Source organism: Anser cygnoides, chromosome 14, assembly GCF_040182565.1.
Source record: "Anser cygnoides isolate HZ-2024a breed goose chromosome 14, Taihu_goose_T2T_genome, whole genome shotgun sequence".
NCBI lineage: Eukaryota > Metazoa > Chordata > Aves > Anseriformes > Anatidae > Anser > Anser cygnoides.
The window spans coordinates 2,139,097-2,166,447 of NC_089886.1; the positions used below are offsets into that span (position 1 = coordinate 2,139,097).

Sequence of the window (27,351 nt, forward strand, 5' to 3'; positions counted from 1 at the left end):
CCCAGGTGTCCCAAGCCTGAGGGCCCCAGGGCTGATCCCACGGGCGCGCCCAGCCGCGGGCGGTTCCCCTCGGCTTCCATTTCTCCCTTCCATCCTCGCAACCGCCCGAGACGTTGATTTATCACCCGCCCGGCGCAAATCCCCTCAGGCCCGATGTTTATCGATGTAACGCCCAGGAAAATCCAACCCTCCCCATTCCCCCGCAGCCGCCTCAGCCCGGGCGGAGCCGAGCCCGGCGCCCACCCGGCCCCGGCCGAGCATCGCCGGGCTGCGGGCCCCGGGGCTGCCCTCACGGAGGACCGGAGGGGCCGGGCCGGACCGGGGGGGCTCCGGGCTCCGCGCATGCGAGACGCGCCCCGGCTGTCCCGGCCCAACGGCGCCCGGGGGCGGTTGGAGGTGGCCGGGTGCCTCGGGAGAGGGCGGCCCCTCGCCGCCCCGGAGGGGAATGGAGCGGTGCCGGTGGCGGGGCGGCAAGGCGCCGCGGAAGAAGCGCTGCTCGTCCCCGCTGCCCGGCGGGGCGGCTGCCCCGGGCTGCCCCAGCCCGCTGCAGCCCTGCCGGCGGCGGCTGTTCGGGAGCGCGGCGCCCCGCGGGCCGCAGCCCGGCCGTAAGCGCCGCTCCTTCCCCGCCGCCATGTCGGGGGGCGCTGGGGAGGGGAGCCGGGGGCGGTGTTTGACCCAAAATTGAGGTTTTTGCGGCAGTTTTGGAGGCGGGTAGGGGAGCTGTGCGGGCTGGGCCGGCCGCCGGGGGAGGGCGATGGAAGGCCCCCGCGGCCGGGGGCGCTTGGGTTGGGTTCTCGCTGGTTGTGGCCCGAGCTGCCTGTGGCTCGCGGCCTGGGAAGAGCAGGTCAGGAGTCAGGGCCCTGTGCTCTGTCCTAGCCATTAGTGAGTAATAAAAAGGAGTTTTCTGTTTCGTAAGGTACTTCTTTTTTCTTTTTTTTTTTTCTGGCCAGCAAACCACTTCCTCTGGAAACAGCGTGACAAAACCCCTGCCCGCCTCTGGAAGGCTTTAAAAATTTGCTTAAAGCCGTTCCTCGAAAGGAACGGCCTCAGAATAGTATACAAGTTTGTCAATCTCCTGTTAAGAATTGGAGGCTTTAAGGAAAAAAAATGTGGTCAGAACGGGGTTTAAAAACTGATGGTAGTCTTGGGACTTGCTAACGTAAATGGGGAAGGTAACGTAACGTAAACGTGGGAGGTCTCAGTTGTCTATGGGTAGGAGTTTAAAGAGTTTAAAGGGTGCAGTGAGCATCGCTTCTGGTCTTGGCCATGCTCTGCTGGCTCGTGCTCGTGGAGGCGTTTGGTTCTCTCGCGCAGCTGGCCACGTACAGCAGGCAGCCGCTGAGGTCTCTTCGCTTATACTTGTGTGTATGGGGAAGAAAGAGGGCAAGGGGTGAGTCCTGATCGTACGTTGGCCAGCCCCGAAGCCTGAGGAGTTTTAGCTAAAGGGCCCTGTACGATGCTAGGGCAAGGCAGCACGTCAGACCTGTTGCTCAGCATGGAGATGCTTTTTTAACTTGATGTCCTAAAAGAGCGACTCTAGAAAAGTTAGGCCATTTCAAACTCTAGGCTACTGAAAATAAAACGTAAAGCTCTGAAACCTCTAAAACTAGCTTGAAGATATTAAAATGTGTCTCTGATATTTATCGGAGAATTACAGAATGGCTTGGGTTGGAAGGGACCATAAAGATCATCTAATTCAAACCCCCTGCTGCTGTCAGGGATACCTCCCACTAGAGCAGGTTGCTCAAAGCCCCATCCAGCCTGGCCTGTTTCTGAAGTAATTTGCTCTTTCTTAAGTAAGCGTGTCATCGCCTTTGGATTATATACAGTGAGGACCAATTTTTATGTAGAAGTGATTGATTATGATGTTACTAATGAACTCCATTTAAAGCCAGGTTAGACTCAAAGTTCTTTTAGGCTTGGTATAGCAAAGGTCACGTCCAAGGTGTCTGTTTTCCTTTTAATTAACAGATTTCTAAAACACCTGCAGCTGTTCTTGGTCTTGTTGATATACTGATGAAAAAAAAATGCTTGGGTAGAAATGATAAACCAAATCTAGACTTTGCTGTATTTGTGAAAAAATAGGGTCAAAAATTGTTGTGAGCATGGACAAGAGAGATTAAGATGCTTAAAGGTGTTGTAGTTAGAAATATTCAGTTGAATTCTAACATTAAAACTAAAATTGCCAAACTAAATACTTCTTGTTCCCTAGGCCTGAGGGGAAAATCCAGTGTGAAAACCTTACCAAAAATTAAAGAAAATTTTGAAGTCACCGAAGTGAGCCATTCATCCAACCAAAGGTCTGTTAGAATACATTTAAATGCACCGTAATTAACGCTAGCTAATAATTTATATTGTCTTGCCTCTTGGAGATGCACAGACTGAATTCCTGGCACACTGATATTTCTCAGGCTATTTGTTGACAGCTCGTAAACACATTTTGTAGTTTTTGTCAGCTTCCTCTAGCTCCATGTATTGAGCTGAACTCTGTTCTGTTTTTCCAAATGCAGCATACAAGTGAATGTCAAAGAAATACCAGGCTTGGAAAAAAATGAGGAGAATATAGAAGACAGCACTGTACCGCTGAAGGTGAGAATGCTGTTTTACTATTTACCTAACACTGAAAAGTGACGTAAATTCTTTCTCTACTCAAGCAGAGCTTCTTGTGAGTTGTATTTTTCAGACATAACGTGGTCCTCTAGTTTGGTGGTATTTTCCTGTGGTTTTGGCCAGCACAGAAGCTGTTGGTGCTGTTGGTAGCATGGCAAAACACCAGTGCAAATTGTCTTTGGCAAGTCACTGCTGCGCTATTCCCCACATTTGTACAACTGGAACAAAGAATTTTGAGATGACTGAGCGGAACTGTTCCAGGACAGTTAACGCTGCAGTTGCATAAAAAATAGGTCATCACATGTGTTTGAACTGAAATCTTCTACAAGGGCCTGAAGTGATAGTGATTTTTTCTTAAAAAAAAAAAAAAAAAAGGCTCTCACTTAGAGTCCACCAATTTACATGACCTGCAGACGCTTAGTTTCATAGAATATGTTGTGTAAACCATGTAAAGTTGTCTGTGTTTATAGGAACAGTCTGGGATTCTGAAAACGTGCAGCATGAGTTCTGCCTAACTAAAAATCAAGACAAGGAAAGTCATTACTCCACTGCTCTTATGTATAACTTCAGCTGATGTCAGTATGTCACTGGAATTCTCACCCAGCAAAGACTGTAGGATCAAATTAATGGATGTTGGTTATGGATTTTAGAACTGTAAGTCAGCTTGCAGATTTGTTGATGGCATGTGAAAACAGTGCTACAAATCATGCTCTGAATAGCGAGTTTAGGTGATAAAGTACCAGACAGTATGTTTCTTATTGTCTGTTAATGCAGGAATACGTGTAACTGCATTTATTTGTCTATATCCAGTTTTCTTAGGTTGTTTGTATTGGTCATTTAATTTTAGGAATCTCTGATAATCAACTTTGAAAGTAGAGACAGTCTGAAAAATGCTGATGTTACTTCGGGTGAGTATGGTGATACTAGGTAATTTTACAGAATACATTGTATCTGCATAAAACTAAATGTAAAAAATCATTATTGAATTTTAATATTTCTGTAAAAGTACTGGTGTGCGGTTCTTGTATGTTATGAGACAGTAAAGGTGTCGTGATCTTTGGCTAGACTTCTGCCTCTTATTTCAGCATGTGCTTGGTTCACATGACTTGGCTGTAGGCAGCCCAAACAGCACAGGAAATACTCCAGGCAGGTGAGTGTACCTTGTACTTAAAGTCTTTTGCATGGCCGGCATACTTCTAGCAATTAAACAAGCTACTGATCTCAAACTTCCTGTGCCTGTGTTTATTTTAAAATCTTCTGAGAGAACTGTCTAGCTTATTCATTTAGGAAAAAAGGGAGGAGGGAGGGGAAGGCTACAACACCTGAGACAGTCTTGAGTCCAGCCTGTTGAAACCACATGATCTTGGTTTTATTGTTGACAGAACTACTTGTTGACATGAGTTCTTCAATTTACTCAAACATTCGTTTTTAAAAGCTTGTTTCTAAATGGTTCTTCAGGAAATAAATCTGGCTGAGGTTTATTACCTTATCAGAGGCTAAATTCTTCAGGTATTTCTGGTGAGCCTTGGATAAGGAAGGTGTCTTCTGGTAGCTTATGGTAGTATAAAGCAGGCGTCAGGATGTCCTTTGTTTTTAACTGTATTATGAACCAGTATAAAAATATTGAATTGATAATATTTAACTTATCACGGGAGTGGAATTTAGCTAAGGAAACCATGATGGTTTGTACAAGACTTGGAATCCCTCTTTTTTTTGCCTCTCCAGATACAGGAATGACTCTTCCCACAGGCGTTTCAACATTTCTCCTGGAGTGTTTAGATACAGATTCAACTGAAGATTATAACACAGGTGTAAGTGAAAGCCTGAACAGTTGTCCATCCCCTGAAACATTCAGAGATGAGGCAGGTTTAGGTGAGACTTCTGGTTTTTTTTTGAACTGTTTGATGCCATAAAAATTCAGGGAACTAACTACAATAGAAAGACTAGCGGTCTCTGTTGGTGTGATGCACCAGGTCAGATCTTTGCCATGAGCCAACTTGTGCTTAATATGAAAAATGTATATCTGGTCTTCCAATCCAGAGCGAATCAGGACCTGATATAATTTGAATTGTACTGTAAGCTTAGAAGTGTTTGCTGTTAATACAAGCTGTTTGTAGGGAATGACCAGCTAATCTGCCTTCAGCCAACCTTTGAGACAAATTTCTCCCAAACTTTTCTGCATCTGTTTGAACCAAGACAATGCTTTCACTTTGCTTTAAGGTTATTGTCTTGCAAATGAGAGTTCTGTCAGTTTGGTCAAAATGTTAGTAACTCACTCAGTTCTAGTATGGGAAGCTTGCACTTATATCTTCTATGTCCAGAGAGAAGTAATCTGTACTTTGAGGACTTCGTTAAATACAAGAACTCCACGCTCCTGGACTCCAGCAAAGCGGTGGCCATAGATAAGATACCACAGATCTCAAATCTTTCAGCAATATTAGGTAATTATTTTCTACAATACTGAATAATATATACAGAAACAAATTTCGCTGTAATACAAGGAACCTGTATAAAATGTGTATTGATCATTTTATTTAAGACATGTCTGAGGAATGGGGAATAGCTTCTTGTTGGAATTCTACGTTTGCTTTTAATATTTTGCTTTATAATTTATAAAGTATTAGCATACACACTGTCTGGCTTGCTTAGCTTTTTCTTTTAAAGTTTAGATTTTGTGTTTTTCAGAACCTGTATTGGAAGATTTTCAAGACCAATACACAAGGTAATCTGCAAAGCAGACTCTTTGATGCACCTGAATGCTTAGGTTTTTCCTCTTTTCAATGATATTTTGGGCAGTATGATGTGATCCTGCAAACACTTCTGGTGAGTTTCAACTGCCTGTGTCCCCAACTTTCAAATTGATGCATTAAGACAAGCAAGTATGAGTTTGCTTTATGGACTTCCTCTTTCAATGCTACAGCTGTAGGGAAACTGGTGAAAGAAAACCCAGTGCGGGCTTTTATGGAAGTGGATGTTTATCTGCAAAATCCCTAAATAAGTTGCTTTTACCCACTTATACTCCCTTTGTCAGATTTCATTCAGTTGCAAACACAAGATGTGTATGCCCAGGTGGTCTGGTCAGGATTACCTGTGCAGTACAGACTATGAGGAGCACCTGTTGTCAGCTCCTTATTTTCGGTGCTTGCCCAGGACAAAATTAGTTTTTGGTAGATCTTTTATTTTCTGTAGCAGTCATTAGCTAACATGGGGGCCCACCTTTGCTTCAGGATCTTGCTGAGTTCAGCCTTCAGAAATCTTAGGAAAGGTTGCTGCCCGCTATTTTTTGTTTTATTGGGGATATATTTTTCCCTAACAGGAACGGTATATGTGATGTGCTGCAACCCTGTTGCTGTCCTCCTGTTGTTAGGATGCCAGGTTTGCTTTTGGCAAATCAGCTGTGCTGTGGTTTTATCACAATGCATGGTCTTCACAGAGTCTTCTGTACGCTGGCTTTGCCACAGTGCAGGCCTTGTGGTTCTGGCATAGACTCGCGTTCCTCATATTTGTTTCTAGGAATGATATCCTTTCTTATAATGCTTGTGCTGCTGTTTCCAGTCTTACACACAGACATTTCCATTCATATGTTGTGTAAATGATCTTGATATAGTCTTGCCGTGTTGCAGATCTCTACACAACTCAATCTGAATTTTATTGTGATCCTAAATTTTCCCCTGCATCCTCCTTAAATACGTTCTGTCCTAGCGTGTTACAACGCTGAGTACTTTTCTTCAGTGACTGTCTTCTGTAGCTTTTAAATAGCAAGTGTCTTCAGAATAAGCTGTTACTTGATGATAGATCATAACCTATCAAATAACTGTGAAGGGTGTTTAGTAATTTTAAAGACCCCTTTCACTCATTCTATATTTTTCTACGATTTCCTTGTATCTTGTTTTATGAACATTAACATTTATTCAGAACAGTTCACTTTTTTCTCTTCCCCTAGAAAGAGACCATCAAAATGCTGTGATGGTTCTTCAGAATTAAGTGTTTCAACTACTCTGGCAGGTAAAGTATCACAGGGTAAGCTCAACAGTAGCTAGAAGGGAAAGTGTGAGTTGAAAATCTCAAGCAGATAAGATGCGGTTCTAACTAACTTGTTAGGGGGTGACAAAAAAATGAAACTGCATTTTTATATTTAATCGCCTGTGATGCTCAGTGAAAATTCATTTTCTTATTTAACTTATCCAGCAACAAAACTCTTAGAGTCATACTACTTACTTCAACTTAGCTCCTATTAGCCTTCACAAACAGGGTGAGGAGTCCCTCCTGTAACTACAGTTCAGAAAGGTGACTGATGCAGTTCTGGCTCTGGCCCAGGCACCACATAATTTTCCTCTGCTTAATTTGGACTATAATAGCAGCAGAAGTTGCCACTGGCAAAGACTGCAGTGATTATGCAATTCCTCTGCTCCCATAGTAAGTGTGTGTAGCAGTAAATAACCACGTGAGCATACAATTAATAAGCAACCTTATTTCCTCAAGGAAAGAGAGAGTAAAGGAGTAAAGCTGCCCTGTTGGGGGGAGGGAGAAAGGCAGATACGAATTATATTGAAGTAAGTATTTGTATGGGTGGCTTTGGAACAATCCCTATTTAAAAACCATCCTGTAAGACATGGGTTGAAGAGTAGCTGTGGTCTTTGTTTCAAAATTAATTTGTTTGTTGGAAATTTATCACAGGAAAAAAAGTCTGTAAAATTACAACTGCAAGAGAGAGAACTCCAGACCGAAAAGCTGGTGTGCGTTGTTCTTCACCAATAGGACCGGAAAGAAAGGTGAAAGATGTTCGGTAAATCACTAGGTTGTAACACAAACGACTTGCCCCTTCCTTGTACAGGTGGAAGTCCCCACCTAAAATTGTTGATGTGCATTCAAGCATAGTTCCCGTGCAAGGAGTGCTTGCAGACAATGGCAGAGTGAAGACATAGCTTGTGGTTTGCCTGTACCTCGGGATAGCTCCAGTAGCGCCCCCTGGGCTCACTGTTTTTCAGACTGATTGTGTCACTGCTACCAGCCCAGATGTGCAGAGCTCGAGTGTGACACTAAGATTCTTTTTGTTAGTGCTTACCAGGCTTTAGAGATTTGCTTTAGAACATGAAATATAACCGTTTCATCCTTTAGCCTGGCATTCAGACTGCTGAACCCAAAGGGGTGAAGTGCAAGAGAAATGAAGAGCTTTCTAATCCGTTAGAAGATGATGCATCATCACTCAGTCAGCTTGAAAATGTCCCAGTAAATGTTTCAGCCAAATCAGTGGGGGTGACAGCAGAAGCACTGCCATCCAGACAGACAGATGCTGTGGTGGTAGGTATTTCCATTGTGCTCTGCTGATGAATAAAGGCATAAAATTGAAGTGAGAATTCCGAATCGTGGCAAAAGTAGCAATTAAATAGGAAAAGTGTTAGGAAGTGTTTTATCCCCTAGTTTTAAGGGGACCTCAAAAGTATTTTTTCTGGGCTGCACTGAACTGGTTCTCTGTCTTAATTCTGGAGTGCATGAGACAAAAAGCAAATAGCTGGAATTCAGTACTTAAATGCTAAGAACTGTTAGTAATTTTTAATGTAGCTGCTATAAAGCAGTATAGTCTACTAAGGGAATACTGTAGGAATAATAATGAGTAGACAAGAATTTTGTATTTAATTCTTCTCTGTTTTTGTTTAGCAAATGAATTCTACTGTGCTGATCATGGAGGAAAAAAAAGCCCTAGAAAACACTGATTATGCTCAGCGTGCAAAGCTAGATGTGAGTGTGTATCCTGCTATACCTTTTTTTAATGATTAAAGACAAAATGGTCTTTGGCACAATCCAATTCTTGCTATGCTGATGGTACGATACAAACTACACAACAAACTGTTAAATACAATCAGCTGAACAGTTTAAAAGAAAAGAAAAAATCTTAGGTATCTTTTTTTTTCGCATTTTTATAACATCTTCTAACGGAAAAACAGCACTTAGCCTTACTTCCATTACCTCTTCTTTCCAAACAAACTTGCTATTTAAATGCCAGTTTGGATTCTTTGTCAGTAAAAGTAGTGCTACCACTTCTGTCAATATGGGAGTAGAAGTAATGTCTCTGTTATTTCATGCCATAGCTCCCACCAAGTCAGCAAACTGTGATTTTTGTAGAAAAAGGGAAACTTTAAAGAGAAAGATAAATTTATTTTGCACCAGGTGATTTGGAAGGATTTAAGTTGTAGAACTTAATATACTGTTGCAAATGAGCTTCAGTTTATGGGCACTAGATTAACAGATAGAGAAGATCAGGGTCTTGTTACAGGCTGAAAACAAAAACTAGGAGGCTGGAATCCTAAATCACATTTTTGAAGCAATAGAACATCTTTCACATGAGCCAACAAATGTTATCTAATTGGAATTGTTGTCTGTTCTTTAATTGGGCAGCTATTGCTGCATGTTTTGTATTTTGGTGGGGCTATAGCTTAGCTTGTCACCAGCCTCATCAGGGGAAAAGTTATTCCTGAATACCCCGTCCATATGTAAATTCAGAAGAAATTATTTGTGCATCTCTGAGCTCAGAAAAAGAAAATGATCTTCAGAGTCCAGAAGAAAAGAGTTCTAATGTTACGGCACTCCATAAATCCAGTCTTTACATGGTAATATGTACAGTACTATTAAATGGTTGTGTGACTGAAATGTCGTTATTTTTTCAGCCTTTGTGTTCCGGAAAAGAAATCTGCTCCATTGTCAGAACTTCACCAGGTGGTAGGTCTTCCAGGCATCACCGAATTCCAGTTAACACAAAAAAGTTCCGCCTTCCTGAAGGAGTGCCTGAAGGTAATGGAATACAGAATTGATTCACTGTGTGAATGATAACAATCTATTTGTGTTTAAAGGCTTTTTTAAAAATCTGAATATTTGGAAGAATCACAGGGTTAAAAGTTAAAACGCCATGAAAACTTCAAATCCTGACTTAACACTGTTTTCGCATAGTGGTACTTACAGACAAACTACACTAACGCTTTCTGCTTGAAGGGTGTTTGATATATCAGTGCAGACAGTCTTAGAAGTACAAAGGCTACACCTGCCAGTGTAACAGTGGGAAGAGCTCACAAACTGTCCATCTGCCTGCATCTCACTACAGTCGGTTGACTCTTTCCCCAGCTGGCCTGTAGAAGTGTCACAGTATGGACTGGAAAGTAACACTAAAATAAGATCTTTTGTCTTCACAAGCCAATAACTTTCTGTCTGTCTTGATCATCTGTTTATCTTTTAAGTACCTAAAGCTGCTTCTCCTGCTGCCCAGTCAATAAGATGATACAGAACCTGTTTTGCTAAATACTTAGTTGGCATCTCAACTTCTTTATAAAACTGTCGTGTTTTCTGTTTCATTATCATGGGAGGAACCTTTAGTTGGCATTGTTAAGATATCAGCTGGTTGACAATTTTCTGCTGAACAAATTCTATTTGAACAACCCCCCTGTCCTGCCTGTAATGTTAGCTTCACTCTCCGTGTTGTTAGACAAGATATTCCAAAACTTCTGCTAAGCGTTTTCTTGTAGCAGGTGACACGTGCTATAAAATATTTGCCTTTACAGGGCTCAGCAAAACTGGGCTCTTGGCCGCTAAGGGGGCACTACGCATTAAGTTACTGATTAAGGTACAGGACAAGTTGAAGGTGAATTCTTCTGAAGAAAACTAGAGCTTTGCACTTCAATATGGCTAATTTAAACTAACGTATAAGCTTTTGGAAAGAGAGATTTGTATAGAAAGACTGTCCCTCGAGGGTATTTAAGAAAAGCTGCTTTTGTCTGATCTGTCTTCAAAGCTGTGATGAAACTTCCAGAACAAGACATGGTGTTGCACATCTCCAGTTTACTTTCTGCTTTTTTGACTTAGCTTCAGTTCATTCAGATCTGTTAGCAGTGTTTCCATTTCATAGGCTAGATCATTAGAGACAGGAGGTGCTAGTAGGTAACACTGGGAATATCTGCGCCTCTTCAAGGTGCTCCTAAACACAACTCTGAGCTTCATTGCTTTGAGCTTCATATGGAGACTCCCTAGAAAAGAAACCAACTTGTTTAGTAAGTTCTTATCCTTTATCTTATTTCTAAGGTGAAGATGTCTGACTTCAGCGTTCAGCCACTGGCAGGTTTTATGGCTTTCTCAGCTAAACTGAGCTCTTTAGCATCCACATTTTTTCTCTGGAAGTAGTTCCTATAATAGGGTATGTTTTTCTTTAAGGATTGTCTATTTCTTTCTAAAGGTTTCTGTTCTTTCTCTGAGACCCTCAGCGTAGGGGGAAGCTCCTTTCTTCACTTCCTAGATTTTTTTTAAAACAAGAATGAGAACTGTGTACAGAATTGTCTCATTGCTACCACAGAGTTAAAATTCTCTCCCTTTCTGATCTCTCGTGAAGTTTCTCAGTGTGCCGCTGGATGGCATATGTCTTCCTAAATTTAAAACGGTTCTTTACAGACAGTGTCTGCAAGCTGTATTCATGTGTCATATATGCTGTTTTAATCCAGTGTAGTGATGCTGTATAAGCATAATAGTGTTCAGAAATGCTGAATATGCACAAGTTTTCGATGGAATTGCAGGTTCCTAGCTCCAGATATTCTCCTGCTTTAACACAGCTTGAGTGTATGCAGCATCTAGAAGGCAGGGAAGTGCTTTCAGTGTGTGTGTTAACTAATGGCAATCATGTGATGCTTCCGTACAGATCAAGGAACTCAGTGTGACAAGGATGTAAGGTCATGTGCCTGAGAGAATTGTGGCAATACTGAACATAGGTCATACTTGGTAGGCCAGTGGGTCTTAGGAAGTGTTGCTATCAGAACAAAACTTGTTCTTTTGTTACTGCTTCTCTAGAAGAGTCTGGGAGTCGGAATTAACTTCCACTGATTAAGGGTGGGGGGATTTTTGTATGCTGGTTCTTTCCATCTCTCCTTGAGGAGTCTTTTGTGTGATACTCTTTTTTCGTTAGGAATGGGCGTACGCTCAAAACTGTTTTTCTCTTCTCACTGACAACTGACTTAGAAGATTTAGGTTACTCCAAACAAGTTATAAATAAATTTTCTTAAACATTTCAACAGCTTGTCAGAGTAATAAGCTTTCTCTTACACTTGAAAATAGCATCTAACTTATCATTCTTGTTCCCAGATATTATTACAAGTACCAAAAATTGGATCCACTGTAAACGCAGATGAGGCTTCTGGGTTTCAGCAGGAGTCAACGGAAGAAGCAAAGGGAGGTGAAACGGAAGTACTAATAAGTAATTAATGGCCACATTTTTTGGCATATACATTATCTGAAACTTAGTATACTGTTTGCAGAAAGTTTGTAAATCCCTTACTTGAACACTTTAATATTAAATTTTTTGTACAAGCAACTAGATCTTGTTCTGGGCATTGTTCTTTGAAAACTCCATAAAGATGCTTTTTTAGTTCATTTAGATTTTTTAAAAGCGTGACTCAAGGACAGCAGACCAAATTCCATTAATGGATCTATTTTTGGCTCTTGCTGTGCCAAGACTTCTAGATTTTTTTTAGTGCTATTGGCATTTAAAGATGTGACCTCTGCTTGAGGTAGGAATACCCAATTTTGGGATGCTTACATGAGTCATCTGTAGCTTCTTAAAATTTCTTGCCTCCTGTCCCCATCATGTTCCCAGGTTGCTCTCTACTTCCCTACTTATTCCTCTTTTTTTTTTTTCCAATCAAGAAGTAGAGAATGCAAGTCTCCCATGATGGCAGTTCTTTATGCTCTTGGCTTAACTTTGTATTATATCTGCAGTCTGGAACTGCTTTGTATTAAGTATCAGTGGACCTGATCCTTTATTTTGTGGTGCACATTTGGGGCTGATACTGATGGATTTCCACGGTGAAACAATGACATCGTATTGTCATAAGTCTATTGAGCCCTGTTTGTGTGGTGGGTAATCTCAACACCGAATTTACGCTGTGATACAATATAATTTCTTGGCAGAGAGGTTGATCTGATGCCCTGTGGATAAGGAGCTATATGCTCTGTGGATAAAGGCTCAGAAGGCCTATCTGATCGTCGAAGATGAACAGCTCTTTGTGTCTTTTAGTAGCTTCAGACTTGTGCAGAGCAAGCAGGTGCCTTACATGAATACAAGAATTCAAAACAACAACAACAAAAAACCTTCATAGGTGAATTGTCAAGCACTGGCTGTTGGTGTTCTGGATTTTGCGGTTATGCTCATGCTACTTGGCACATAGGTTAGATTGCCAGTGCTTCCAGTTCAGTTTGTGGATTGTTAATCTGTAGAAGTCATTCTTCAGCATGCCGAACGCCTCAAACACTGACAAGAACACAGCTCTTCTCCACTTGCATGTACTGCACGTTAAAGTAAGTTGGATCCCTACAAAGTTCTCACTAACAACACCCCTTGCTCAGGCTCTTTTGTAGAAATAAAAGAAGTTTTTTCATGTTTTAAAATAATAGTTTATCTTCCTAGACGTCTTGAAATCTCTTTCTCAGTATTATCATCCCGAACTTGCATGCCCCAGAAGATATTTCCACGTTTCCAGGAAGCATGTCGAGAAGACATAAAATCCCCAACTTTAATTGGTTTGACAACTTCTGAAAATACCTGTGCAAGTTCAGACCTCAAGCCTTATTGCTCTGGGCCAGAAACAAGTATGGATAGATGCTTATAGGTTTAGTCTATAAACAAATACTGTATAAACATATTGTATGGCTCAAGGTTAGAAATGATGCCATTAAATTATTTTTCCTTTAAGCATTAGTAGAGAGGAGTAACTTGCCAGTAACTTGTTGGAGCCCTCTCAGGAAAGCTTCTAATTATCGATATCCTTGTTCTTACAAATGCTAAGCTGCTGATAATTAGGTATGCAAGAATTTAGGGCCCCTAGGAGATGCAGGTTAGCTCCCTGGTGCAGCTTTAAGGAAAATTAAGTAATGTATCTAATTAGTTGTGATTATGATGATTGTTCAAGTAAAGGATGATCCAGAGTAAAAAAAGCGTCTATTGTAAGGGTTATTCTCGGAGTCCTAGGAAAAAACGTATTTTGTCCCCAAAGCAGTTTTAGTTTCTGTTCAGGAAATAGACTGACAAACTAATTGGAGAATGCAAGAAGAAAAAGTAAGTGTGTAACTGTGGAGTTGGCTGGAACAGCCTGAAAATTGCCGAGTTCTGCTTTTGTTTTTTCTCAGTGTGATAGGACTATGTAGGAAGACAGAAATATCACGAACCGCGATCTCTCTTGTCCTTCCCTTCAGTTACGAAAGTGCTGCTTCTTATTTTCATCTTCTGTCTGCCTCTTAGAGAAAGTATAATTAATTGCAAGGCTAGCGCTCTGCCCGAGGGAAGGAAATTTTAATCATTTTGAGGCTACAACAATATCCCCTCTTGTTCCCCTTTTCTGAAAGGGTAGGCATTTTCCCATGTTTTGGTTTCAAACCGAAGAATGACTACATAAAATTTCATTCACAGTGGAAACTGGCTCTTCCATGTTAGTGGATAAAAGTTACGGGTCACAGCCAGTTAATGGACGGTAAGAGCTTATTTATGCAGTGATTCAGGAAAGAAGTCCGCTCGATATCAATAGGGCTGCTCTGTCACAGACCTAGATATGATGAAGTCTTAATGGCTTGAAAGGAATTGCAGTGAGTCAGTCTGTGCAAGAGCTGTGATAGTGCTTTGTCACTAGAAAATGAGCATTGTAGATGAATGTTTCGGAAATGTTTTATACAAAAAAAAAAACCCTCTCAGAAGGTTTTCATTAATACTTTTCAGTTACTTTTGATCCTAATGGTACTTACGGGAGGCAAAGTGCTCGGAGATGATGAAAGATGTTTTTTCTCTTTCATTGAAATGCTACGGGAGTATGTGTGCCTGCTGTTGGAGAGTAAAGCCATTAATATGCAAGAGGCTCTATATCTTGGTCCGTAATCTCTGTAAAGACAGGCCAGGCCCGATGCCCAAGGCGATGCAGACTGGACAGATAAATTGAAACTCATGTTTTTTGTGTAGGTATAAGGATTTGTCCGTGGGGAGGTTTTTACAGGAAAATGGATGGTTAATCACATATTTATCTCACTTTCTCTTACTGTCCATCATCTCTGCTACCTTGATTAACGTATGTTAACCAAGCTTCAGAATGCCTTGCTGTTAATTTAGGAGCTTTGGGAACAGATTAATATTTTAAAGGGATGCTGTCAACTTGAGTTTTAATGCACTTGAGATTAGCTGAATCTTCAGTGCTGTAAATTATGAAACTGTTGAAAGCTCAGTTGCATTTCCTGGCCAAATTCTATGATTCTGTATTATTCCCTACTTGAAGGTTTTATTTGAAACCGTATTTCTATGCTGACTTTGAAGGTATTATATTCTTTCACCATGTGAAAGCCTAAAGATCAGTCGTCTGTATATCTGCAGCAGGCAGGTGTATCCTGCATACAGAACAAAGGGGAAAAGATGCATCTGAACGTTAATTCCTAGTTTCTATTATAATCATCATCAACTTCTAGCAGGTGAAAAGCAAGAGTTCCTCCAGGTGGCTGGTTACATCTATCTACAGAACGATCCCCTGCACGTGTTACCCACTACACTATCCTTGTTTAAAAGTATTTTAATTTAATGTTACATCATAGTAACATTATGTCTTAGTTTAATTCCATTTTCCAGGGAAAGCAATGAATCACTTCTGTTTACCCAGTTCTTAATTAATTAGCTTTCTGCTGGTCTTGTGTCTACAGAGGGAGACAGTGAAGGAGGCTGTTAACTGTATCCAGTGTTGCCATTTCCTTTAAAGCTGTATTAATAAACAGTTCTGCTAAATAAATAAATAAATAAAATCTGCAATTCCTTTTGATTTTATAAAATCTATCAAACTCTTTTTTTTTTTTTTTTTTGCTTATGTTTGTTCTGGCTTCAACCGCAGCGCATCACGTCCCCGATGCCGCTCTGCAGACGGATGTTTTATTTGTTATGATGGCTTCCTCTGCATGCAAATGCCTGCGGTCCACCTTCCTTCCCGTCGCCTGACTCGCGGAGGGCTGGGGCTGAGCGCCCTGCTATTTCTGTCGGGGCTGCGGTGCGGGAGAGGCCCCTCGGGCTGCGCCCCACGCCGGGGCCGGCCGAGAAGAAAGGGGGCAGGAGCTGGGGTCCCGCAGCTCCGGGCTTTAAGGGAGGAGACGAGAACGCAGGGAAGCAGCAGAAGGCTGCTCCGACGGCCTCTGCGGGGCTGAGAGGGGCTCGGAAGCGGGGCTCCCGGCCGCGTCTCCCCGGGCGGGAGGCGGCGGGGCCGCGCCTCGCCCTGCCCCGCGCTGCCCCCGCCGGAGCCCCGGGGCTCCCCCGCGCGTTCCCGGCCTGGCTCCGCGTTCCCCCCCCCGCCGGGCGCTCCCGGGCTCGGGGGCCGCGGCTCCTTCCCCGTCCCGCCCCTGGCGGCCGCGGCGGGTGACTAATGGCCGTCATATGACTGTGACACCGAATGGAGGCGGGCGGGCGGAACCAGCCGCGAGGGGACGGCGCTCAGCGCAGCTCGGCGGCGGGCGGCGGCGGCGAGCGGCGGCGGCCGGGGGGCAGCGGCGGCGGCCCCAAGATGCCGCCCACCCTGTTCCAGAAGCTCTTCAACAAGAAGCACGGGCTCGTCTCCCCCGCCAGGGACGCGAGGGACGACTGCGTCTTCAGGTGAGCGGGCCGGGGCCCCCCCCCGCCCCCGAAGTTCTGCGCCCGCTGAGGGGCTGAGGAGGAGGAGGAGGAGGAGGAGGGGAGGAAGAAGGGCGGCAGCGCCCCTTCCCCCGCAGCCCTCCTTCCCCCGCAGCCCTCTCCCGGCAGCGCGGGGCCCCTCCTGGCGCCGCTCCCCGGCTCCCCTCAGCCTCCCCGCCCGCTCCGTTGGCCCCGGGGCTCCGTCCCCCGCCGCCGGGGGCGCCGAGCCGGAGCCCCCCTCCCGTGCCCCGCCGCCGCCCAGCCGCCTGCAGCACCCCCCCCCGGGCCGCTGTGAGGCCCCCGGAGCCGGTGTGGGGCCCTCGGTGGCTTCCCCAGGGGATGCTCGGGGCCCGGGGGGGGGGGGAGGCGAGGAGGCGCCATGCCGCTTGTCACGGGCGGGCGGCTGGCGATCCGCAGGGAGCAACCTGAAAAATGTGCGGGAGGGGAGGGTTTGGGAACGCCGAGTTTTCCCCTACAGCCAAGCCAAGCGTAGGGGTTACGGGTGAGGTTCGTCGTGATCTAACCGCAACACAACTGGATCCACCGAAAGGTGCCAAGCACAACACCGGCAGGCAAAAAAAAAAATAAAAAAAAAGGGAGTATTTTCTCCAGGAGAGCCCGTCCCGCTGCCCCGAGCCCCAGGGGCTGCTCGGGATCTGCCCCCATCTCAGCGGCCTGAACCTTGGTGGCCTTGCCAGGGACAGCCTGGGTTCCGGTGGTCCCCCAAAATTCCTCGTGTGCAGGGGGACGTTTCCCTCGGCACCCCTGCGCCAGGGCCTAGCCGTCGCCCAGGGCTCGGTGCAGAGGTTAGGGCAGGGACTGGAGCTTTTTGTGGCTGCGAAATGAAGTGCTGCTGTTGCACAGCCAGGTAATTGCTGCGCTGGAAGGCGACGCGGTCCCGGTCTTGGCTGGAGTGGCCAAAAGGTAGCCTGCAAAATCGTTTTAAAGTGCAAAGTTTGCGACTCGAATGCAAATCAAACGCGCTTCGCTAGTAAGAGTTGTGCGCGTCTCGAAACTCTTCTACCAATGTCATAAAGCACTCCTCCATCCCGTCCTGACATTTATTACCCACCAGGCTCAGAGATGACCAGCCCTTGGGTTGCCCTGTAAGGGGAGATACCTGGCTGATGCGCTCAGCTTACGTGGTGGCATGCGTAGCTGCCCTGATAGAATTTCAGACGGCAGTTCAGGTGGTCAGGAGCATAACTTCAGTAACCGAAGCATCCCGGTATCGACGGGTCCGTGGTGTCCTTACACAGGCAGGAAACGTGGCTGGACGCTGCGTGAGGTCTGGTGCTGTAACGACGACAGCGTGCCTTCCACAGCCACTGGTCACAGCTGCTCCCACGCCTCCCTGCCGTTTACTGGAAGGTGGTCCCTTTTTTTTTTTCTTCTTTTTTGTATTATTTTTTAAGAGACAAAACTCTGCAATTATGTCCATGTCATCCAGTTTTCTAAATCAGCTTAATACTGGGCTCAGGACCCTTGATGGGGAGGGTCACTAGGGCTGGTCTCTATAATTGCCGTGCCTTTTCCACCCTGTTAAGACTTCTGGTAGCGATGAATTTGTATGGAGACTGGCGGTTAATTCAACAGCTGCAATGCAGACCCTGGGGCAGAAGTGTGGGGATCACGCCTGTGTTGAAAGAAGCGAAAGTGAGTACTCTGCAAGGAGGCGTCTCTTCTTCCCTCTTTAACATGCACCGTTCTGTGCCAAACTGGATGTGAATTTTCAAAAAGATATGTCACGCTGTCTGCCTCACCCTCCTCCGCTTGCGTAGTGCCGTTTTGCCTTGTGATATGATCTGTCAACCAGTAACCAGTGAATTTGCAGTTGTTATTTATTTTTTGGCAGACCTGTGTAAAATCCCAAGAGGAGGCTGATGGTTCTCCTGGCGGAGACAGGGGGGAGTGCGAGACCTGGCTCTTTCTGACAGGAGCCAAGTATTATATTTCGAGGACTAATACAGATGCCCTCTAGGCATGTTGCCTAATGGCTTCTTTTGTTTTCCAAATGGGGATAAGTCTTGAGTTAATCCTCACTATATATGGCCTTATCAGTTGCTGGTGAAACTTTTGGATAATGCACAAAACACAGACCATTACTTATTACGGCTGTGAATTCAGAGACGGGAAGCAAGCGCTCTGGATTTTTAGTCTGTTCCTGTGTCTCCAGCAAACCTGAGGGCAACACGCTCATCAATTTCAGTGGTACAAGATTGTGTTGGTATATTATTATTGCTTATGTTTTAAATAACAGAACTTTTTTCCAAATATTGTGAACTTGGTTATTGTTGTTTGCCTTCACTGTGAAAGCTTGGTCCTCTTATTGAGGAGGCTGTAGAATACCCATAAAAAATGCATGAATTCACTTAATATATTTAGGGATTAATATGTTAAAGAGAGAAATCTAGCTACTCTGGCATGGTATCAGTATAGCAAAACATATAAGGATGATTTTGATGCTTTTTTTTTTTTGTCTGTGAATATACTTTGCATTTCATTCAGGCTTATTGTGAAAATTTACTAGGGCATAAATTCTACTTACCTGAACTTACTTACGTTATTTCAGAAATAACATAATGCTTTTCAGGGGCAAAGTATTTTCTTTACTATCTTTTTTCCTGCTTAGAATCTTTCTGTCCGTGATGGGTGTTGAGAGAGAGTCCAGCCAAACCGGAGGTCCTTCAGAGCTAGGTGCTGGAGCGGTTAACAGCTCCGTGATGGGACCAGTGAGTTAGCAACTGTGAAGTATTTGGTGATGTCCCAGTTTGTGGTCTTTTTTCCCCACATGCACGAGCCATTTATGTTACGGAAGCGCTGTCAGGAAGTCACAACAGATCCACTGCATGTTGGTAGTTCAGCCCTTCAGCTTGGCTGAGGACAGTTGGCAGACTTGGTCCATACACTGAAATGTCTCTGCACAGTGAGGCACTCACAGGAAGAGCAAAAACATTCAAAGTTTTAGTAGTAAAATATGTTTACAAGGAACACCTGCAAGTGTTCTAGAGAAGAGACAACCCCTTAAGCTGTAAGGTGTAGAGTACCAGCTGTCTACTGCAAATAATACTCACGTGAGTGGATTTTCCCCGAGGGCAACTTCTGCTATAAATAGGATCCCGTGGCCGTGTTGTAGCATCTGGCAGTGGCCGCTGCTGGTGACAGGAGACGGGACTAGCTGAGCCCAGGCTTGGGCTGTTACGGTCATTAGGAACTTGAGATTGCAGGTATGCTGTTCTCTAGAATTTCAGGTGCAAAGTATTCATGTTATAAAAATACATAAAGCTGTTTGTGTGAATCGTGTGCTGTACAAGTGTCTCAAATGTGTATACATTTTTAAATACCAATTAAATGAACCCTATTAGAAACTCTGTTTCTAATCAATCTCCCCAGTAAAGTGGACACAATCTTTCAAAAACTTCCTTAAACTAAGCAGAAGCAGCCACACGTTTCTGCTGAGTATTGTGTGTGCGCACACGGTGTTCCACTGGGCGCTTGGATTCCTGACTGCCACAGAAGCTGCTTACAAGCTGGTATTTCTTTTTTGGCTTCCTCGCGGTGCACTTCAGTGCTTTGGAGAGGAGGGAGCTGCAAAAGCACTGATACCTTGACCATCGTTTTGGTCTTCAAAACGCACTCGGTAGAATGAGCCCAAAGCTCAGGAAGTTGCTGAGAGGTCTCCGTTTATGTCTTTGTTGTTAAGATACGTTTCTTCCTAACTTGTGAAATTTGTGGACGGTATTTCCGATGGTAAATAGAGCTGTAAGGGCTGCAGCAGAATTTTTGTGTGAGGGTGAGTCTGTTGAGACAGTAATTGGGGTTGCAGCACTATTAACCTCTTGCAGAGGGGGAAGGATGCTCCTGTAATAAGGAATCACAGTACTGGAACATTTTGGGGTTATGGGTGGGTGGAGATGCAGTGCTTCTTTCCATCCTGTGCATCAAGTTTAAGTGCTTGTTCTCTTGGATATCTAGACATCCTTCCCACCTAGCGAGAGGTTAGCGGGATTATTAATTAGGAGTTCTTTTTACACTGAACCTCAATAAAAGTTTGTATCTTTTTTTTTTTTTTAACCTAGGGAGCTCTAAAGAACCATCTCACCCCGAGGGGCATTCCACTGATGTTTGCAAACTCTGTTTTGCTCTTGTTGAAGCACCTGTTGTAGAGGTACAGCTGTGTGGTAATTGTTCAAGCTTGAAAGAACCCCTTCTAGTTTCGAGTCTTACCAACCGTATGGAGTTTTTTTGGGCACGTTCTTCCTTTAGGGGTTTGCTTTGGTTTTCTGGGTATTTCTGAGGACAAGAGCAGCTTTCCAGGTGGGAAAATACAGGAGTAAATAATTTTAAATGTTACTTTCTTTCTACATGGAGAAGGCCATTTCCAGTCATTCTGGAACAGTGCTTTCAGGGGGTCTTTCTGGAAGAGGTGCTGTTCCTTTATTGGTGGTGCTTTGCCTGGTTCATGAGAGATGAAAGGCCTGAGGCTGGCTGCGAGGTAGTGTTACCTGAGGTCTGTCTAGGCAAGTATCCCCCATCAGGCCAGACTCCTTTTATTTCTCTGTGGCAGTGACTTTAAATGGTATCCTGAGAATTGTTTCATTTCACATAATTTTTGGCAGCTGGATTCATCAAGGGAATTGCAATAAACCTAGAGCTGGAAGTGGGTAGTGTGACACCGGGGTGCCTCACCAGGCAGTTCCTCTGCAGAGCTGTCAGCCTTGCACAGTAAGAATGCTGTGCGCTTTCTTACAACGGCATAACTGCTTCTCGAGCCGGGAGCTGCTTTCTTCTAGAGTGATCTACACTGCGAAGGGATTTGGAGACAGCTAGCAACATGTTACGGTGGACTTTTCATGAGGGAGACTGGAGTAAGGTAAAGGAGGAACATGAAAGTTGTCTTTACGTTCTTTTTCCAGTCAAAGTTTTACCCACAGAACTTCTTGGTAAGTGCTCGCATTGTTTCTGAAGGTAGCTAGCACTGACGTAAATGGTGTGGTATCGTTGCAGGGACTACTTTGCGTTTGTTCCTCCTGTGCTCAGAGCAGGGGTAACCAGCAGAGATTACTGTGTTGCTCTGCAATTTTTAGGTACCGCTTTATTAGAAGCCTCAGGAGTTCAGAGCTAACAGCGTCTGGACACCGTGGTGTCATCAGAGCCAAAGTCTGAGAGACAGCTTGGAGTTTTGGCTTGGTTAAACCACTGCCAGAGCTCCTACTGAATTTACCTCCTCCAGCAAACCAGGTATCCCACTCCACCCAGTGAGGGGCTTTTCTGCTGCACCAGAGCCTGCCGAAGCCTGGGGAGTCAAGTCTCTTACACAGCCACGTTAGTTCTACACAGCCTGCAAATTTATTAGCCTAACAGCACCTCACGAGGCTTTTTCAAGCTGTTCCGTGGCAGCCAGTCTGACCAACAACTGCTATTAGTGAAATGCTGTGTTTTGATATTTGTTCACTTCTGGCATTCCACAAATTTTTCACCGGGGCTGTAAAATTACTGGAATATTACCACCTCAAAGTCTTAACACCTCCAAAAAGAGCTTTAGCTGGACTTCACTTTATAACAGCTCCTGCTTTTCATCATTTCCAGTTATCTGGTGAATTTGAAAAGCTTTTGTCCCATAATTTTTAAGATGATTCAAATCCAGAAATTTTCTTGTGTTTTTATTAAGCCCATTTCTGCCTTTTAATGTCCCTTAAGTTTTTTTAAGTCCTTCTTTTCTGTAATATCTCTGAAAGAGTTTTTGGCTTTTTGGTTGCGTTCATTAGCTTGAGTGCAGCTAGTTTTTAATAGATGCTTGATTTATGCACAGTTCTCTCTTGCTACGATGACTTTGGCCTGTATTTTGAAATACATCGCTGTTTTCCAAAGGACTTCTTGTTGCCAAATTCTGTTTTGCATTTCCTGTCATCTGGGCTTTTACATACCTTCCAGTGCTTTCAGTCGAGTTTCGTCGAGGAAGGAGAAAGATGCAAATGAATCGCTGCCAGTAAGCTCCTCTGGAGACAGGCGGGGTTTTGACGCTTTCTGGTGAAGGTCTCCAAGCCAGAAGGAGGTCTGTAGGTCTCCTGGTGCTTCTCCAGGTGGGCATGGGCTGCGTGAATCCGGTGTGCAGAGAAATGTCTGTCAGAAATGTCTGTCAGAAATGTCTGTCAGAAATGTCTGTCAGAAATGTCTGTCAGAAATGTCTGTCAGGCCTGGAGCTGGGGCTGTGCGGTCCCTGGGGGAGCAGTGTTGCCCCATGAGACAGGGGCAGGTTTTCAGTGGCCCAGTGGGTGATGGCCATCTCTCTTGTGTTACTGTGTGGTGCCGGGAGTTAATTTGGACCAGCACCCTGTCGTGTGAGGGGTGTGTGACCGCAGAACTCGCGGGGACCGAACGCTTTGGGGACGGCTGGGTGCCAGGCCCTGCCTGAGCTCGCCTTAGCGCCCTTCATGTCGGTTCCTCCCATGCCGGCTGGGCCTGGCGCTGCCTCCAGAGCCCTGGGAGGACGTGGCGAGGCCGCTTCCTCACCATGGATGGCACGAGGTGCTGGAGGCCGGCCGGCTGCGCTGCTCCCAGAGCGGCGGCGTTCTCTGTTCCCCTTCCAGCGCCTCAGCTCCTTCCTCTAAGTGAGAAATGGTTCTGAGGAGAGGCTGCAGCGGGTGGGCCGTGCGGTGCCTTCCAGCGCTGGGATCTCCGCTGGTTGGGGCGTGCCCCTGTCATCTGAAGGGGGCCCCGCTGCCAAAAAACAAAGCAGAGGTCTCGTGAGATGGGCTCGGCTCCTGTGCTCAGCCGCAGAGCCGAGGTGAGCTGGCACCTGATCGCCACAGTGGGAGGCTTCTTGTCACGGTCCCTGTGCGTACGTGTAGCTGTACTGGAATAAAAATGCTCCTTTATGTGTGCGTTACAGTAGGCTTGGCAAGCGTTGAAAGAAGGTGTTTCTGCAGAGCTACAGGTGCCGATTTTTCCTTCCTCCTCTAGATGAGGTCGCGGGGGCATAAAGAGGTGTCTGTGCCGGTTTGTCCACTGCGAGCTCTTCCTTCTCTTCTGAAGCAGTTCCACCATTTGTCTTCTGGTGACTGAAGGTGTTTTGACCTGACCCAGGTCCCAGACCTTGCTCTCCTGCAATGGTCAGCTCCTTTGGTGACTGACAGGTTGCCCTCCCTGTATTTTCATAGGGGTTTATCCTTTGCTGTGTGCACACTTCAGAGTAAGCGTATGCTCCTAGTGACAGCTTGGGCAAGTTCAGGCTCCTGTTCTGGAATAAACCGGCCCGATGTGACTCGGAGCCTGAAACTTCTGCTGTAATTTTGGCTTAATGCAAGAGGCGACCGCTGTAGAGACGTGCTGTACAAGTGGAAAGTAACGCGCACGGTGGTTTCATGCTCGGAGGCTGTGCGCTCTCCTCTTGCTACATCTGGAGCAGAATGTCTGCAAGATCACATGTTTGTGAGTAACGTCAGGAAAAATGCAGAGCTCAGTCGCGCTAGCACATCCAGGGTGGCTGCGGTGGACTTCCAGAATCAGCTGAGAGCACAGCTCGTCTCCGAGCACTTGACAAAAGTCTGAGCGCGTGGTGTGCATAGAAAACCTTATTCTGTATAGTATTTGCTGGAGGGGGGAAAAAAGGTTATGCCCATTAAAAACAGGAAGTAATTTTAGTCGTTTGTAAATGACTTGCTAATGCACCAGCTGCTCCACCTTGTACCGAGTAGTAACAGAATTCACAAAGGGGAAATACTCTGGAGAAACTTGCACAAAATGCACGCGATGTTGCTGTGCTTAAGGAATTTCTCCATAAAGATCCCATTCAAGAGGGGCAGTCCTTTCTGCAGGGTTACTCGCTTATTTCTAAAAATATATGCTCAACTGTGTTCTGCTCTGGTAGAAGTGTGAACAGTTACTATGTAGTCTTTGTATCAAAAATGATTTATTTATTTTTGCAACAATGCATTGTGCTGTTGCTTGGTGCTCTACCAAAGCTTTTAATTGAGGTAATTCTGCACGTTTACGTAAGAAGTTCAACCTTTTCCTCTTCTGAAACTGATAGCTTCTGTAGATATTATTATTCAGAATACAATGCACTACAGAGAAACTTGTTCAAACATGTGAATTATACAAAATGCTACACAAACTGCATATAGAATATTAACAGTGTGTGTGCAGCACGTGGCCGCAAGTACAGCGGAATTTTTACTCTGGAATTTTTCTGTCTTTTCTGAAAGAAGTAATTTTGTAGCCGATATCAAATGTTTAAGCTTTGGGACTTAAGTAGCCTGACTACACCAAAAGCTCTTTATTTTAAACAGCCTTGCCTGATGTCTTTGGGGCGATAGCCTGGGTAACCTCAGCCTTTTGTCCATTCTCTCTCTTTGAAACTACGGCCTTGGAAGAAACCCTTGTTTTGTACATGCGAGGGGCTTTTTGCAGTGCTGTCTGTGTCCGTTAGTAGCAACGAGCTCTGCTGCAGACACCTTCTGTCCACTTCAGCCTGAGCAGGTGAGTGAACCAGCAGCAGCCCCGCATCAGTAGCTTGAGCCCTGGGCTTTGCTGAAAGCAGCTGTCTCGACGCATGGAAATGATCCTCACACCCCGCTGATCGGCTCTGTTTCTCCAGGATACTTCCACAACATCGTCACTGGGGATTTTGACCTGAAATGTGTAAAATCCATCAGAGAAACGGTCTTATTTCTTGTAATACAGGTACTGTTTGTGCCCTGCCCCTTCATGGTATTTGACGCAAATCCAGATGTGTGCTTCGTTAGCAGTGTCTTTCCCTCGGCCCAGCTAAAACGTCAACAAAACTTAACACTTTTTATTATATCACAAACCTTCTACCCTTTCAGTCTATGTGATATATAACTGGAAAGAAACAGGAGCCAAGTTGCAGTTCTCTGCCATCTGTTTTAGTAGATAAATGAAGAAACTTCGAGCTCTGTTCAGCCCTGACTTAAGATCCTGGCATTGCGCCTGTTCAAGCCAGAGCAGTATCTTTGCCCAAATTCCTGTGTCATTTTCCGTTTTAACAGAGAAAGTGTCTTGTCTGAGCATCGCCCCCAGGAGCTGTCGCCTTGCTGTACACTTTTGTTGTTTTTGTTTTTAGCCTCGGTACTTATGGAAGCGGTGGCTTATGCAGTGCTGCTGCTGCTGCCCTCTTAGCGATTTCTGAACCTTTTGGTCGCTTTCGGTCATGTGTGATGGAGGTTGTGAGAACAGAAGTGCGAGCCAGCTCGGTTTCTGTACCTTTACTGAAAATCGTGCGTGTGCCGTTGGGTATCCCCTCGGGCACCTGGTGGCCGCGGCGCTCCGGTGGGCGATGCGCTGCGGCGGGCACGTTGGGAGGGACGTGGGGACTGGAGTCTGGGCGGCTTGGGAGGTGACACCCGATGTGTGGCTTTGTGGACAGCCACCAGAAAGGCCACTCCCGGGTTACTGTGAACACTGGAATATCAAGATCTCCATTTGCTGGGTGGTTCTGCTTTCTGCCTAGAACTAAAATACACACCGTCTACCCAGATTTCTCTTGCCTGCTGCACCTTCCTTGCACAGCTTTATCCCAAGGCAAAAACAGGCCTCCAGAGGCTGTGGGCTCAGCACAGTGTGCTGTGATTTGGGCAGCTGTGAGAGAGGATGGTAAGTCATAAGAAAGCATTTGAGCTGTTAGCAAATGAATTATCCAGTAGAAATGAGATTATTTTTAAAAATTTTATTGGCTGCGATGCCCCCAAGAAGACCTACCTGGAAGATGTTCTTTCAATTTGGAGAGTTCAGCTGAATGGTTTATTTACCCCTCGTCTACTAGGAATTGGTAGGAAAGTGGTATTACTTAGGTGTTAATGGAAAGTAGGTACAGACGATGAACTGTGGGTGGTTGTGTGCACGGGGAACATAAGTTGCAAAACACAGGGTGAGCGCTCTCTCCTCAGAAGCTTGTTCTGGTTGAATGACGTTATCTGAACATCAGAATCTGTAAGGCAGTTTTTCTGCCAGAATTTTCCTGTTGCTACAGGAAAAAGAGCAGCATTACCCCCTTAAAGACAGACTGAAAGAAACGCATCAAGTCTTCGGCCAGTGAATTGGCTTGCAGTGCTGCCTGCCTACTATTTCAAGGCAGTCCCAGCTCTGACATAAAACTGAAGTAGTCAGAGAAAGGTGCTGTGTTGACTTGTGTGTGTGTGTTTTTTTTCCTTCAGTACCTAAACATATTTCAGTTGCTATGAGTTACTGGAAATTACTTTCTTGGTAGAAAAGGAAATTGTTCTACTGACAGCGTGGAGGGTTAAGAGGCTGTGAAAACAAGCACGTTGGTTTCTTAACTGCGTGCATCTCCCAGGCATGCAGGAGGCACCAGTCATGAACTGATGGCCTCTTTTTTCTTCTCTCCAAAACAGACATAGTGGCAAGGTATGGGATTGATAGAGCAAAAAATTAAAACAGCTTAAAGTAAATTCTTACGATGTTATAACAAAATTATACTTCTTATGTGAACAAAATTTTTAGTAAGCTTTCTTTTTCAGATAAGCAAAAATACCGATTTGGTATAAGGCTAACTTTAATTTACCTGCTTCAAATTCTAGTGTTTTTTTTTCATAGTATCTTATTTACAGTTGTCTCCAAATCGGTTATTTTGGTTAGTCTGAAAGCATATCTATTTAAAACGTGTCATCACATTACCTTTTCGATGAAAGCAGTCACAGAGCTGCTTGGTGGCTTCTGGTTGTGTGTTGCGTAAGCCTTTTTTCCACGCTGGGGTCAGACGGTAAGGTTTCCGGAGCTAAGCATGTGCTAAACGCCGTTTTCCCTTTAACACCACGTCTTAAGTGGTTTTTATTTAGTTACTCACTTGGATTTGGTATACGCTTGTTTAAAGACTGGTCTTTTCTGTACGTAGCCACCAGAGAAATCGGCTAAACTGCACCTAGGAGGTGACATCGGTGACGCCCGCGCTGGAGGAAAAGCTGTGCCAGAGGAGGGGACTTCGTGAGTGGAGTTGTTCTCAGCCGTGTGCACGGAGAGGGAACAGGCAGTCTGACAAGGGGCTAGCTTCTATTTAACATATTTTAAAAGAGGAGCAAATAGAAATTAACACAAATACAAAAAGGCCCAGT

The 27,351-nt window shown here is 44.8% G+C and overlaps 2 protein-coding genes across 3 annotated transcripts in view; both read left to right on the plus strand.

The window, feature by feature from the left end:
* Nucleotides 1–213: 213 nt before the first annotated feature.
* Nucleotides 214–11,956, plus strand: MEIKIN (meiotic kinetochore factor). The gene is made up of 13 exons (XM_066977040.1): nt 214–605; nt 2,213–2,300; nt 2,511–2,589; nt 3,458–3,518; nt 4,336–4,482; nt 4,932–5,051; nt 5,296–5,332; nt 6,554–6,615; nt 7,288–7,382; nt 7,729–7,911; nt 8,269–8,349; nt 9,276–9,399; nt 11,725–11,956. The coding sequence occupies exons 1-13, from the start codon at nt 446–448 to the stop codon at nt 11,769–11,771; spliced, it is 1,284 nt and encodes a 427-aa protein (XP_066833141.1). The 5' UTR covers nt 214–445; the 3' UTR covers nt 11,772–11,956.
* Nucleotides 11,957–16,073: 4,117 nt separating this feature from the next.
* The window catches only part of FNIP1 (folliculin interacting protein 1), a 64,102-nt gene continuing 52,824 nt past the window's right edge, over nt 16,074–27,351 (plus strand). Inside the window, exon 1 of one of the 2 annotated variants that reach the window (XM_066977036.1) lies at nt 16,074–16,243. In XM_066977036.1, coding sequence (XP_066833137.1) covers nt 16,155–16,243 — 89 coding nt within the window. In that variant the 5' untranslated portion in view covers nt 16,074–16,154. The remainder of the gene's footprint in view (nt 16,244–27,351) is intronic. The other variant, XM_066977037.1, reaches the window with a different exon arrangement.